This window comes from Mercenaria mercenaria, chromosome 2, assembly GCF_021730395.1.
Source record: "Mercenaria mercenaria strain notata chromosome 2, MADL_Memer_1, whole genome shotgun sequence".
Taxonomy (NCBI): domain Eukaryota; kingdom Metazoa; phylum Mollusca; class Bivalvia; order Venerida; family Veneridae; genus Mercenaria; species Mercenaria mercenaria.
The window spans coordinates 90236125-90251707 of NC_069362.1; the positions used below are offsets into that span (position 1 = coordinate 90236125).

The 15583-nt window shown below is 33.5% G+C and overlaps 1 protein-coding gene across 11 annotated transcripts in view; it reads left to right on the forward strand.

Moving 5' to 3' along the window:
* The window catches only part of LOC128555273 (coiled-coil domain-containing protein 154-like), a 91380-nt gene extending 77565 nt beyond the window's left edge, over positions 1 to 13815 (forward strand). For 6 of the 11 annotated variants that reach the window (XM_053537181.1, XM_053537177.1, XM_053537180.1 and 3 more), the window contains 2 exons: positions 2238 to 2952; positions 10638 to 10776. In XM_053537181.1, coding sequence (XP_053393156.1) covers positions 2238 to 2930 — 693 coding nt within the window. In that variant the 3' untranslated portion in view covers positions 2931 to 2952; positions 10638 to 10776. Of the gene's footprint in view, positions 1 to 2237; positions 2958 to 3555; positions 3720 to 4803; positions 4827 to 6008; positions 6098 to 10637 lie in introns of all 11 variants that reach the window. The other 5 variants (XM_053537183.1, XM_053537184.1, XM_053537185.1 and 2 more) reach the window with 4 other exon arrangements.
* The last annotated feature ends 1768 nt before the right edge of the window (positions 13816 to 15583 follow it).

The window sequence follows — 15583 nt, forward strand, 5'->3', positions numbered from 1 at the left end:
TTGTCAGTTTTATCAGGCAACTCACTAGGGTTTGCCTTTAAGGCATATTTTATATTACACACATTTTGTTGCCATTTACTTTTTTGTCATATTTTATATTACACACATTTTGTTGCCATTTACTTTTTTGCATATTTTATATTACACACATGGGGTCGTCATTTATTTGTGAGATATTTAAAATATGAAAGGCATCTCAAAGTGTGTAATATCAAACATGATATTTACACACTTGGAATTGCCACTTTTGTGTCATTTATTATATTTCATGAATGGGTTTGCACACTGTATACCAGTATGTCTGTCTGCTGGATCCTGCTTCTTTATTCTGGTATATCTAGATGACATTAGTAAATGATATTAGGCCATAACTTTTGGTTTACAAAGTATGCATAACAATTTAAACAAAGTAGCACAAGTGTGAATAAGTACTTTATGTAGTAATAATTAGATATTTTTTAACACTTGTTTCTAAGTGCTAGCGAATCAGCATAAAGTGACAGTTTTTTTACAATCTTAAAGATTTAAGATTTAGTAGTTACTGTAGTGGTTTTGATTTTAAAGAGTGTTGACAAGTTGAGCTGTAATTTACTACCACATTTCTTACTTGTCACTTGGCCTCTATTTTTCCATGTTTAGAACAGAAACTGGTATTTTAAAATCTGAAAATTATTGTCACTATAGGCAAAAGTGTGACACAATCATGACAAAGAGAATTTCACATGTTCCCAGTTTAACAGGTGTATCTCATTTTTTATGTATAAAATTTTTAGTTTTTATGTAGAAAAACTACAAATGCCCTCTTTTATCTGATATTTATTGTTGTGAAGTCCTCATAAAGTTCTGTTTTTTGTTGTGACTTTTTTGCATGCCTTGATAGATGCTTTTAGCTGTAGACCAACCTCTTCTAGTTTTTGTGATTTTAATTGTTACAATGTTATGTTATAAAGTGACAAATACACCATTAAACATTCAACTCTAAATTACAGTTGATGATTAATGAACACACAATTTTAGATAATAATGCCCAGGTTTTTGTTAACCTTTGGGATCACAATTTTTAATTTTATTTTATCAGCATGCAAAAATATGTATGACAGAAACAATGAATGACAGTATTATGTACTTACTGAACGGCTTGCTGGTCAACAGTCAAAACTATTAGCCCTCAGTCCTACCAGCTAGCCATATAAAAATATTTTACTACACAAACCATGGTTAAATTTTTCATGTTGTTTCTATAAGTTCCTCGGTAACATTAAGTGTTCTGTATAAAATGGTCACATAGGGCAACCTATGGATAAGTCATAATGAGTCATGTAATTAATAGCCTGCAATTTTCTGCAATGTTTGTGATAAATGCTGACTTTTCAAAGTGCAAAATTATTCCACGTTGCTTTGATTTCTGCTTTTGATACATCAGTACAGAAGAAACAAAGCTTTTAAAAAGAATTTTGACATCTCAAAATAACATGCATCAAAGGGTTTTTAATTCTTATTCTATTTTTTAGATGAAGAATAATGCTGAATATGGGGTTTATGGCATTTATGACACTTTAATATACAGTTGTCATATGCCTTGCTGTAACACCTTTGATCAGAACAATTTTATGTAGAAGATCTACTGAAAAAAAAAAGTTTGAATCATTTTCTGACAAGGCTACTGTAACTTTCTTGAAGCATGTGATGAAGATTTAAATGGATACAAAACTATATTTCCTTTGAAATAGTCTTTACTTTTCTATTTGTGTAAATATAAAATCCAGAACTTTAATAGTTGATGACGCAAAAAAGATATATAAAACTTTAAATGATATATTCACGATACCCAGGATATGATACATAGATCAAACTGTTGCTGGTGATTTCATAAGGATCCCAAAAAGAGATGTAGAAGTAGTTCTCTCTATTTTAATGTACTGATATGAGCCGTGCCATGAGAAAACCAACATAGTGGCTTTGCGACCAGCATGGATCCAGACCAGCCTGCGCATCCGCGCAGTGTGGTCACGATCCATGCTGTTCGCTAACAGTTTCTCTAATTGTAATAGGCTTTGAAAGCGAACAGCATGGATCCTGACCAGACTGTGCGGATGCGCAGGCTGGTCTGGATCCATGCTGGTCGCAAAGCCACTATGTTGGTTTTCCCATGGCAGGGCTCATATAAGTTCAGTAAATACAGTTCTACAAGTTGTGGTTGTTTTACTAACAGAGGTATTGTTTATTTCATTTTTCAGCGCTTGTCTGGGCTTGAGGATGTTCAGTCACAAATAAACCAGCTTAAAATTCTTACAGGGTCAAACCTTAAATTACAATCAACCCATAGAAGTCAAATGGATGACCTTGACACTGGGTTGGGGTGGGATGATCTAGGTACCCTAGGGACTAACACAGGGACCCCTTCTACCTCAATGACTGCAGACAGGTCTAGACAACAGATGTCAGACCCAGTCAAACCGTATCATGAACCCATTGTTGAAGAACAAAGAGAAGACAGCCCATTTGAATCACAAGGTTTAAAAACCATGAATATGCAATCTCCTACCCCTAAAGGGGCAGATAATACTGGCACAAAGTCTCCAATTTATGGAGGCTATGAAGATAGGAGGAGTCCCGGGAATGAAACCCCAGATAACTGGAAAACTACTCCTAGAAATGGGGACAAAACCCCAGAAACAGGTAGAAATGAGGGTAGGAAAACATCTCAGTCACAAAAGGGTGGGGCTAAAACTCCTGGAAATCGGACCCCGGGGAATCAGACTCCTAGAAATCAGTCCCCTGGAACTAAAACTCCTGGTAATAAAACTCCTGGCAACCAAAGTCCTGGCAATAGAAGCCAGGGAAACCGAACTCCTGGTAATCAAAGCCCTGAAAATCAAGAAACAGGTCGGACCCAGAGAAACCAGGACTCTGGACTAGATGATGTTTAACAAAGCAGATATCGATGTATTGGTAAGGTATATGACTGGTTTTGGTTGAACTAATAGGCTAAATGGGTTGCTAATAATATTTTTGTTTCCTGTATTATTCTCCCTGTGTAACCAGATTCCATTTTCTACTATTGTTCACTTTTTTCCAGGAGAACCCATCATTTAATGACAACAATGTACTCACCTTTGTTAGATTTTAATTGTACAGGAGCTTTCAGCTAACCAGATTTCCAGATCCTTCTTCAGTCATCATGAACATATAACCAGATTTGCATGTTTTATAATATTGTAGATATTTTAGCTAGAATTGACTGTTTTCATAACCTTTAACTTCGTGATAAGAAATCTGAACTTAGTATGAAATTTAAAATTTATTTGTACTTTGATCTGTTTATCTTATTGAATAAGTTCAGGTTTCTTGTTGTATTGCTAACATTTTACTAGTAAGACTTTCAGCCAGTTTTCTCTCATCATAACCAAACATCACAAAAACACGTAGTCTAGGTGTGTATGGGTAAGTTCTTTCAGATGGTAGTTTCTCACAGTACGCGACACGGCAGGCATATTTTCATTATTATCATTTATTCCTAGTATTCACATACCACTCTCCTCTATTCCCCTGTAGCGTTCAGAGGAAGTTGATCATCTTCAGCGTCAAATTGATGAAATGAAACGGGCAATGGAGCCCCTTGTAGGTCGTTCACATCCTATGTTTGTGAAAGATGGGGATCGTGATAGACGGGGTAATTCCCCGGATGTAAACAACTGGGGAGTGTATAATGCATACAAGTAAGTAAAAAAAGAGCACAATATATAGCAACAGATTCACAGCATTGTGTATGCTCACAGCATTATCACGCTGAAATAGTGTAACATGTTAAATATTTGTTCTCAGTTGGTTACACATATTTGCATATTGTTTGTTTCGATTGTTACTGGGAGTATTATATTGTGTTGTATTTTACCAGTACATAGCAGTGGTTTTGAATGATAGAATAACTTATAATTGCAAATATAAATATTGCACTTTGGTTTGCCGTATTGTCACTATGTGATATGAAGCTTTCACTCTCCGTTATAGTTCTGTGTTAAACTATTATTTCAGATTGACGTTGTAGTTGTAATGAAATAACAATTTTCACATTTTGGTGGTCAGTGGCACCATTTATGTAAATATGTAGTATTGATGCAAACGGTTGATTTGTCCGTGTTTGTAGGTTGTCCGTATTTGAATGGTCTTTCCCCTGAAAAATGTATTCTTACATGCTCTGTATCTACCACGCTGGTATTAGAACTATGGACTAGAATGAAAAAGTGAGGTCTTGTAACTACTGATGATTCCCTTGTCCGATTGCACTTACAATTTGATACATCATGGCTTTTATGTGACTTTGGTACACAGCTACGATAACAAATAAATTACATGCCAAGATGAATGTTTCATTCATAAACATTGTCGTGATAATGTTTAACATTGTCTGTCTTGCAGTGAATCCTGTTTTATACTAAGCATCTGTTAAATTCCTTCCAGCGGAGTCTGTCCGCCCAATAAATGAAAAGATATGTCATTCTGACGTATAATGTATGAGAACATAAAATGATAAATGTTATCACTGTTATGTTTCTCTTCTGTCGTCTTTCTGTATCTTTAAATATATTTCCATCTAAGAAAAACAGAAAAACTGCAGGACTTGGGTCATTGTCGTAATTTCAGTTAATGTTCTGTTTGGAAGATATTTTGCCGGTGTGTCGAAGAATTTTTCTTTGGATCGTATTATTGATGATCTGCTTGATCACCATGTTTAGCATTGTATATGTCTGTTAATAAGTGTTGCTGTCTTTTCAATAAACCATTTGTTATTTATGTAAACAGCGATGCAAGTGGGAGCAACAAAGGTAGATCGTAATTTTTAAGATTAAAAAATTTCGTTTGGCCATTTAGTGACATTTGTTTCAGATTGATTTTTGTTTTAAGTATTTATTTATTTCAAGGTCGATATATGGCATTATGTTCTGTTTTATTATTTATTTGCGTGGTTGAATGTTGTTGGGATATTGTCGTCTGCTTGTACGTTATCAGTTAGTAGTTGGCTTTCAGTGTTGTGATCACTTTTATTGTAATTGTTTGCTTGCTGGCTTTGAATTACTTCTAACCGACGTGAGTTAAAACCTCGCTTGGGTGTAGAATTCTTTATGTGGGAAAACCACCCAGCTGGCTTACAGAATGTCGGTGGTTTTATCCAGATGCCCGCCCATGCCCGAAATAATGCTTATGCTCATGGAGAGGACTTCAGTAAGCCTACTTGCTTCCAGTCCAATCCAACATTCATGTATGTATCTTATTATTTAAAATGTACATATTAGGAAATAAAAATATGCTTAAATCAAATAATGCTTAAACGAGCACCTGTGCCTTCCATCACAATCAAAAGCTGGAAAAATTACCACTTGACTTTTAATAATGTCGATGTTTATATAAACCCAACAAAAACAAAACAAAGTAAACGTTTATTCGCTTTTCTTAATGAATAATCGTGCTTTCTGGATATGATAATTTGTTAGATCAGTTGGAATTTTAGTGACAGTAAATGGATCATAATAGCTGAAAAACACCGAAAAATATTTGTTTCTTACCCATTTTTCTGAACTTGCCAGCAATTTTGGGTATTAACATGGAAAATATGTAAATGAACTATCAGTAAATAATATATATCAAGTAAAGAGTAAATACTAGTAATGACGACATAAGCTCACTTTCAAAAGTCAGTCATTGACAAAAGTAAAGAAGTAAGCACTGTTCTTAACTTTGAAAAAATAAACCCAAGAGCTTTTGGATTATGTGCGTACCATTACACACTTTGCAGCAATGAATATAAACATGTAGTTGGTTTACAGTAGCTTCTGCACTTCCGTTTCCTGATCACGAAGAAGTGCCAACATATTACTTTTAGCATTTAAAATTTGTAATTTGAATAATGATCAAGAACGTCAATTCTTGAAATCAGTTAAACGTTTTTGTAATCACAAATAATGTTATGAAATTCAGCAATTACATGTGTAAGTCTGTTGTAATACCAGGTATCCAGAAAAAGACCACCCACCTCCTCAGCATTTAGAAATCAGCACGGACAGTTAATGTGTTTTTAGATCGCTGCCAATATACTTAAGTAAGTGTGCTTTGGTGATAGTCAGCACTGGCCATTCCAAAACACACGATCTTTGGATTTATTGTTTATTGCATATCGTACGTGTATTTTGGTGATGGACAGCACTGCTTTCTCCAAAACACACTGAATGCTTATATGCCAAAACTTGAATTTGTTTTTATAACGTTCACTTAAATTTAAAATCTGATCTAACAAACTGTGGAAATGCCAATCGTTGATTCAGAATATTTTAATTTCCATAAGACCTCCGTAATTATTTTTCTTTTATAAATTAGATCCTGTGTATGTCATAATATATTTGCAATTTTGAGTAAATTTCTTGTAAGAAGTCGGCTCATGGTTGGGTGCGTTACCCTTTACTAGATAATTTTCTGAACTTTACAATATTGTATGCCGCTTTAAGTTTGTTTCCGCTGTGAGTAAACATAGATAAGTTCAGTATTTGCTTTACGCTTTGAATGTTGTACAGTTTCTGTGCTCACACACTACCACATCATCACCATCTTGATAGTACATGTAGTATAGTAGCATGTATTATTTTTAATGTTTTATCTAACATTTTTGTCTTTTGTAATATTTTATCAGTTATATATTTTGTAATGCTATGTTTTTATGCTGGTGATTTAGTTCTTTCCTATATTTACTGTCATTTTCTTCATAGTTGTTTTCTTTGAACATATTAAGCATTTTAGGCACCTTTTAAGTTTAGCCCAACTGAGTCATATTTTTGTATCTGGCCTATCTCGTTGAACATATTTAGGGATATCGTAAAGTATATTACAGCATCCAAGAAAATATCACAAGAAGTGAAAGGTGTGGTCGATGTTTCTTTTGTTGAACTTAATGTGTATTCTCTCTTTTTAAAGTATACCAATTCAATTTGAAAAACAGATAATCAGAAATTTGATGAAATTCTTTAAGTTTATCATTTATTGTATTGCTTGATCTGGATGAATTACTTTCTAACGACTGATTTACACATAGCTGGTGTAGAATTCATATGAGGGAATAATGCACTGGTTTAATGAGAGCGGTGGTATTATCAATGCCCATGCCTTATGTAGCCATGGAGAGGACTTCAGTCAAGTAGTTACCAAACATTCATTTGTCTATACTTAAAATACATTTTAGAAATATGTTAATCAATAGCTTAAACAGCATGGTTCATCACACGGGATAAATTATCACTGACTATTGAAAATGTCGAGTTTATACTAACCCCGACAGTCGTAGAACGTAGGGCTTTTCTAATGCGATAACCTTGGTAGATTTTTGTTGTCAGTAATTTTATGACAGTAAAGGCATAATAGCTGAAAACCATATTTTTTCTTCTTTTTCTAAGTGCATACAACTTTGGGTTAACATGAAGTAAATAACTTCAGAAATGATATTTTGTAGAAATATATATGCCGCTCACTTTTCAAAGCACATTAGACAAATTTAGGTTAAAGTTCTTAACTGCAAGTTAGATAGTCGTACCATAAACTAATGCAGCAATTGATTAAACTGTAATTGTGTTTCAGGTTTACACTCGTTTGATAGCAAGCAAGTCCAAATTGACTTTCATTTATTGGGAAATTTGATTGCCCTCAATTCTTGAAATCAGGTTAAAGTTTTGGTCAATCAACAAATATTTAATGCAATATCAGAAATTTACAGTTATTGTTTATCCAGTTCTAGATAAAACCACCACCTCCACATTTAGATAAAGTCCGAACTTAACTGTTTTTGAGCATCGCGCCTTATAGCTTAAAATTTTTGGTGTAAGTCAGCACTGTTACTATTCCAAAACACAGCGATTTGGATTTGAAGTTTATTGCTATCGGTGTTATTTGTGATGCAGCATGCTTCTCCAAAACTCACTATGCTTATATGGCCAAAATTGATTGTTTTTGTTCACTTAATTAAAATTCTGATTAACAGAATGTTGGAATGCAATCGTTACAAATATTTTAATATGCATATAGATTTAAAATTATCTATTTTCTATTTTTCTAGAGTAATTTTTAAGAACCTCATGGTTGGTCAGTTACCCTTAACTAGAAATTTTTTTTACAATATTATGCCCTTTAGACGTTAGAAAATATAGTTCAGTATTTGCTTTACTTTGAATTGCACAGTTTATCTGCCACACATCAAATTATAGCAGATATATGATGTATTATTAATTTTTTATCACATTGTCTTGTTAATATTTTATAGTTGTATTTGAATGCTATGTTCTAACTGTGATTTATTTTTGCCTATATTACTGTCATTTTTTATAGAAATTCTGGTTTGACATAAGATTTTGAGTGCACCTTTAAGTTTACAATAGTCATATTTTTGATCTCCTATCTGTTGATCATTTTAGGATCAATTTACAACCAAGGAATTCAAAGTAAACGTGTGGCGATGTATTTTTGGAATTATGTTTTGACTTTGAATTTTAAAGTTTACAGCAATTCAATTTGCAAAACTAATGCAGAATTATGAATTGAAATTATCATGTCTTGCGGGTAATGAAACTCACAATTTAAATATTCTCGACATTCCATAACTGGATATGCATTAATGTCAAATTATTCCCTTTTAATACCTTAAATGCCTTTTGATTTTAACTTTTTGGTAAAAATTTTCCTGTCTATCTGTCTAATATTTCTGAAATATCAGCTTATGTCTTACGGTACAGTTTTTGATTTCACACTAATACATGTGTTATTGCCACTCACTAAAGTCAGTAATATGCATAAAGGGCTTTAAGTTGGTGTCGCCTCTATTCCAAAAAGGATTTCACCTAGACGATGCAAACTGTAGAAGTGTAGGTCAGCATTAGGAGTTGGGCGCCTTGATTTCGTTTGGGCTTTTACCAGGGACATCAACGTTGTCAAACATTTGTACGTAGGGCTTACACTTTATCGCGCATATCTCAAAAAGTGTTTGGTCTAGAATTATTTCACTTTATGGGAATATCCTTCAGCATTTGCAGTTGCACACCTGACATTTCATTTTGGATTTAAATCGCGCACCCCTTAATGAAAGTAAAATAACATATTGTTATTCTTTTACTATTTAGGATCATGTTTCTTTATATTGTTTTGTAGTATCCCTACTTTGTCTTCCCTAGATACGTACCACCGCCTAGGTTTCTTGCCCTGTTTTCGTTTTTGTGTAGACGTAACATTTCAATAAAATCCGTTAAAAGAGCCTTTCGAGGCATAGGATGCAGCCAAGCAAAATTATAGTAGACTCGGTTTGATTGAATCTGTTCATGAGAGGTAGTGGAAAGTGCAAGACCTCTCACGCCACCTAGCACCGGCTTAAACGGAATTCTATTACATATTGAACGGACTCTGCGGTCCCAAAGGACCAGAAAATATAACAAGCCGTGAAGATAAATAGTTCTGCATTCACAGTAGAAACATATAACTATACAGTGAAGTAAGTAGCTGCAACTGTGTCCATGGACACACATTTAGTGAGAAATATTTACAGAACTGTCAGTTTTGTAACGTTATATTGTGTTCGTAATCCAGGGCTATGTATATTTAAAAGAACAGAATTGATTGTTGACCCAACATTTGCTTGTAATATGTCCCTAAGTGTTTTTATTACTGTGGTTCAAGCAAATTAGCTATAAGTACTTTCTGGGCCTGTTCGTACTGAAAATATATTTCAGGACAGTTTTCCAGGTTGCTAATACAAAACAGCATAGAAACGAAATCAAAAATGTTTGGAAAAGCTAGCACATATTTTTCATTTTGGTTACTCTGCATGACTTGTAGTTTAGATAATATATGATTTGAATTTTCGACCTTTGTTGCCTTTATTCGATGTTGAAATGTATCTCGTATATAGTTTTACTTTGTGTAAAGTTATTAATTAATATATTTAATGAGCCATTGTAGTTTTATTGCTTTAAGTCTTACAGAAAATTTAAAGTCAGTAACATTTACTTACTTTTACCTTTTATAAAAATGAATCCGTGTTACTGTTTTTACAGATTGAAAGTTTACATCATAGTTTTATTTTCTCTCACGAAACAGCATTGAAACTTTATGTTACAGGCTGTTCCATAAAGAAAACACACTTTATCTAAACAGCACTTTATTTCATCTGTTCAGAAGTAAAATTGTATCATTCAACACAATCATAAATATTTCTTGATATTAGAATATTCAAAAAATGAAAATTTTATTTCAGCAAATATAATCTACTAACATTTCGTAAAGAAACACTTTTTTTTTTTTTTTTGTTTCTTTCGAGAAATAGGACAATAAAACTATAGTTATTAGCCGCGAGCTATCGCATTATACCATGTGATATATGGTAACATATATATTTTTCTTGTTTTTTATTTCGATGCAAATGAGATGTGAAACCAAAATTTGTAGTCCTGTTTGGCGCCATATAACCTATACTGTGTTGGTGCGCCGTAAAACCCAAATAAATAAATAAATTCTTGTTAAACAGTTCTTGTTTCATTGAATAAGTTTATCCTGTGTGCATTTGTTATTTTGTTCATTTAGAAGTAGTTTTTTATTTTTCTCTTCACTTTCAGATGGTTGATGTGGAAGTCAAAACTTATGTTCAAACTTTGGGAAATTCGTGCAAAGATAGGCGAAAAGCCTAATAAACACTCACCAAATCGAAAGGCTGATTCTTCGAAACCGAAAACACCTACCGACAGACAATCAGTTAATTCTCCAATTAATAAGGAAGAAAATAAAAGCAATGCTGACAACGATAGCACACAAGCTAGTCCTACCAGAAAAAATAACGATACTCCAGCTAATGGACAGACAGACAAAAATAAAGATTCCCCTGTCAAGTCTAGGAACCCCTCTGTTGCTTCTAACAGATCTGGAAATGGTGACCCTAAAAAAGTTTCATGGTAGTTTCTCTGTATTAGGAACTCACAGAGACAGGTCATTTATCGTAAAGGCATTAAAACGTTTGAAAAATTGCTCCTGCTTGAATTTATCATTATGGACTTTGAAACTTCAGTCCTGCTTGTTTCTTTCCTGTCGGACCACATGGTTTTGAATGATATTTATTATGTATATGTCCATTTGGATATTTTTGTATATAAAAACTGTAGTTGGTGCTAGGTACAGTTCATTCATAATTTGACCAGATCTGTTTGAAATTGTATTTCCAGTTAGATAATGTAAATGATAGTACATGTATATCTATTCCTGACGTTAACTGCTAAAACATGTTTTATGTTTAAAAATTGTATATTGACTGTGATAAAGCTGTTACTGTTGCTTTTTAGGTAATGATAATCTCTCTTGTATGTATAATAGCATGCAAGGCCTTGAAAATGTTAAAAGTAAGACGTTTGGACACCGTTAATTATCTGCAACGTTTAACTTTAAGCACAATATAAAAGTCATGTCCTGAAACCGTATAAATGAATTCAAAAGTGCTATTGTCAAGTTTTGATTTTTACAGATGTTTTTGATTATTTGGTTTTAAATGTCATTGTATATATATATTAGACTTCTATGTTTCTTGCCTTTGTTTCCGATAACATTGCAGTGTTACGTTAAATGTCGAACGTCATGCAGTTTCCTTTGACCACAAGTAGGTATTATAATTCCCCCGGAAATTTGAGTTTTATGTAGCATTTATTGCTGTGCGAATTTCATACCACTTTTGCTACAAATGTATTATTGCATTAGTCTGTTTTAAGTATTTCTGGACTGTCGTTTGAATTTTAATATTGATAATTACATTGGCATATGCTTCAGTATTGTGGACTATTCACTGGTAAATGAATAAAATCTGTAAGGCGTACAAGCGTATGGAAGCACAGAATTCAAGCAGACTCGGTTTGATTGAGTCAGCCCATCAAACGAAAGTACATATTATATGTCATTAGTTGCTGAAACTGTTCCAGTGGATAGGTAGTCATGTTGATAAAAAATCAAAACATTTTTAGCTCGACTATTCGAAGAATAGGGGAGCTATCCTACTCGCCCCGGCGTCGGCATGAGCGTTAGCGTGAGCGTCATACAAATGTTAAAATATTTTCAAAGTCCATTGAGATATTGCTTTCATATTTTGCATACTTGTTTACCATTATGACCCCAGTCTGTAAAAAGGAGGAGGCAACTCTATCAAGCATTTTGACTGAATTATGGCCCCTTTTCGACTTAAAAAAATGTTAAAGTTTGCGTACCACCCCAAATATTTTCAAAGTCCATTGAGATATTGCTTTCATATTTTGCATACTTGTTTACCATTATGACCCCAGTCTGTAAAAAGGAGGAGGCAACTCTATCAAACATTTTGACTGAATTATGGCCCCTTTTCGAATTAGAATATGCTTATTGTAATGTTAAAGTTTTACTCATTGCTTATAATATACTATCAAGCACTGAGAATATCGAGCGTGCTGTCCACTGACAGCTCTTGTTGAATGATGCATTTATAAAACTAGTGAACTGTTTAAAGGGAAACTGGAACGTGATGTAGTCTTCTGGAGTATTGGACATCTTTTTTAGATTTGACTTATTTGGAATATATGTATATTCGAGTCGAGATTACATTTACAGATGTATATAATAGTTAAGTTTCTATGTCACTATCTAACATGCACCGTGTAGCCGGAGCGTGATTGGAGTTGTAATTCCTCGGGAGATTCTTAAATTCTGACAAATTATCTCATTAAAACAGTTTCTGAAGGGAAATGTACCGAAAGTTTCTTATTCGAATTTCCATTGGGAAATTTATCTACAAATATTTTATATTGGACAGAAGTTATTTTGATACGGTAACCGTGCTTTGAAGAAATTGAAAGATACCAGTGAGTTTCAAATGTGATAATAGAACAGTATACATTGTATAGCCTACTAAATTTTACTGATAACTACAATGCATTTTACTTATATGTATACTTGGACAGAGGTACTTTATTGGAAAAAGATGTATTCTGAATCTGCAGTTGCATTTTGTTTCGGTAACTGCAGTTTTATGGAATTTGACATTGGTTAAGGAACATAAAGATAACTTTTAATTAAGATATGACAATGTCATCAGTTTGACGTAACTGGTGCAAGAGAGTATGGCCAGCCTCTGAGTTTTTGTCCCTTTTCCATTCGAATCCGGTATGCTGGAATAAAAAATTCTGCAGTATTACTCATTTTAAGAAATCTTTCTTTAATAATTACATTCCATTTAGTTTTTAAGATACTTTGTTGTCTCTCACTTCTTGTACCTATTTATTTTCATCGTATTAATGCGTGATGATATTCGAAATAACATTTTGCGTATAGATGGTTGGAAAATGTGGTGAATGGATAGAACTGCGCACGTTTAATAAAAGTATTGTAGACTATTGTTACATTTTGGACACCATCACGTCTTGTAGATAAAACCTTATTATCAGGTTGCAATCTTTTTAATGTAGCAGTAATTTATGCTGTACCAAATGTATGCTGTTCAAAATATGCTATAAACATGGCTTATTGAGTGCTAGTGTAATCAAAGCGGGAAGTTATAATTGTGGGCAGATGAGAGAATGGGGACCACCTACCGTTATATCATATCAGCACTAATATTGTGATACTTGGAATATATTAAAGAATATAGTTGACGAGATATAATACATAGTATTTATCCATTTAATATTTATAATTTATTTCATAAAACATATTTCAATTAATTTTAGTTATTTTTGTTAATTTATTCTTCTTTATTACTGGATATTGAATAAAGAAATAAAACGAGAATGGGGCTTGTTTATGATTCCTTACAGGATCACAATTCGCCGATCGATGTATTATAACTTGGGGAAAAACACTTAAATATACCAATGTTAATGAATACTTGTCGTCTATCAATCTATATTCCTGTATTCTCCTAAAGTTTTAACGGATTTCCGATATTCCTGGGAATATCTTCTTTTTATTTTCAAAATAATTTGCCTATTTTTTGGAATTAAAGGGTTTTAAATAAGGGAAATGGCAAATAATTATGAATTACAATATTTGCATCAAGGTATATATACGAGTTTTTCAGCGGAAATGTTGCATGACACTTATAAATATTCTGCTAAATAAAATTTGTTCTTTTAGCCTGAGTAAAACTGAAAATACTGTTTATGAACTTAATGTTACGACACACATGAAAGTTGCGCCACGCATCTGATATGAAACTGCACGTCAGTATGGAATACTATTGAATTGAAACTTTAAAATAGGCGAAATAGATGCTGATTTGTTATTGTTTATATGATCTTAATGTAAACTTAAATTTTGACGTTAACAAAAGTGTAAAATTTATCGTTGAATATTTAGAAATACACTATGCATTTTCCGTAGAAAGAAAATAACGTTTATTTTCATATAAACATCAGTGATGCAATAACATAACTTTCCGATGAGCCCATGATACTAGTTAAAGAACAGCCATTTAATCGCATCATTCTTTCTTCAAACTTGCGGTGTGATAAATCTGGTTTTCGTAGAATTTCCATGTATCTTGTTTATATTAAAACTCCTATTGTATAAAGCAGTACTGCTAATTCTCTACCAGTGTATAGAATATACGCATTTACAGCACGATGCTAAAATGGTTAAAAGTAAAGACTGAGTCTGTAACATTTCGTATAGGTGTTGAAGTGACTTGGGAATGTCTTATTTCTTCTTACTTTATTGGTTAATTGTGACATACTCCTAACCTTTTCACTGTCGGCAGAATTGTTACACGTTAGCAGGGAAAACTCGTTTAAATAGGTATTAAAGTCCAGAATCATATACTCTTCATTATTCAAAACGTAACGTCACTGCTTAACACAAAACAGTTCATAACATTTCACGAACCTATATAATACAATTGTACTTAGGATTCCCTTAGCAACAGTAAGGTTACGTCAAACAATCACAGATTACGGTTATAATATGTGTTGGCGCCCAAAGCTAGGACAAGTAATATAACGTTCAAAATTAGGACAAGTTGTTGCATCCGAAATTATAGTGTTAAATAAAACTTGTTAATTATGTCTCCCCCCACCCCCTCCCCCCTCTGGGGAAGACATATTGTTTTTGCCCTGTCCATACGTCACACTTCATTTCCGATCAATAACTGGAGAACCATTTGATCTGGAACCTTCAAACTTCATAGGGTTGTAGGGCTGATGGAGTAGACGACCCCTATTTTTTTATGGGTCACTCCATCAAAGGTCAAGGTCACAGGGGCCTAAACATGACAAACCAATTCCAATCAATAACTAGAGAACCACCTGACCCAGAATGTTGAAACTTCACAGGATGATTGGTCATATAGAGTAGATGACCCCTATTGTTTTAGGGGCCACTCCGTTAAAGGTCAAGGTCACAGGGGCCTGAACATTGAAAACCCTTTCCTATCAATAACTTGAGTACCACTTAACGCAGAATGTTGAAACTTCATAGGATGATTGTACATGCAAAGTAGATGACATCTATTGATATTGGGGTCACTCTGTTTAAGGTCAAGGTCACAGGGGCCTGAACATGG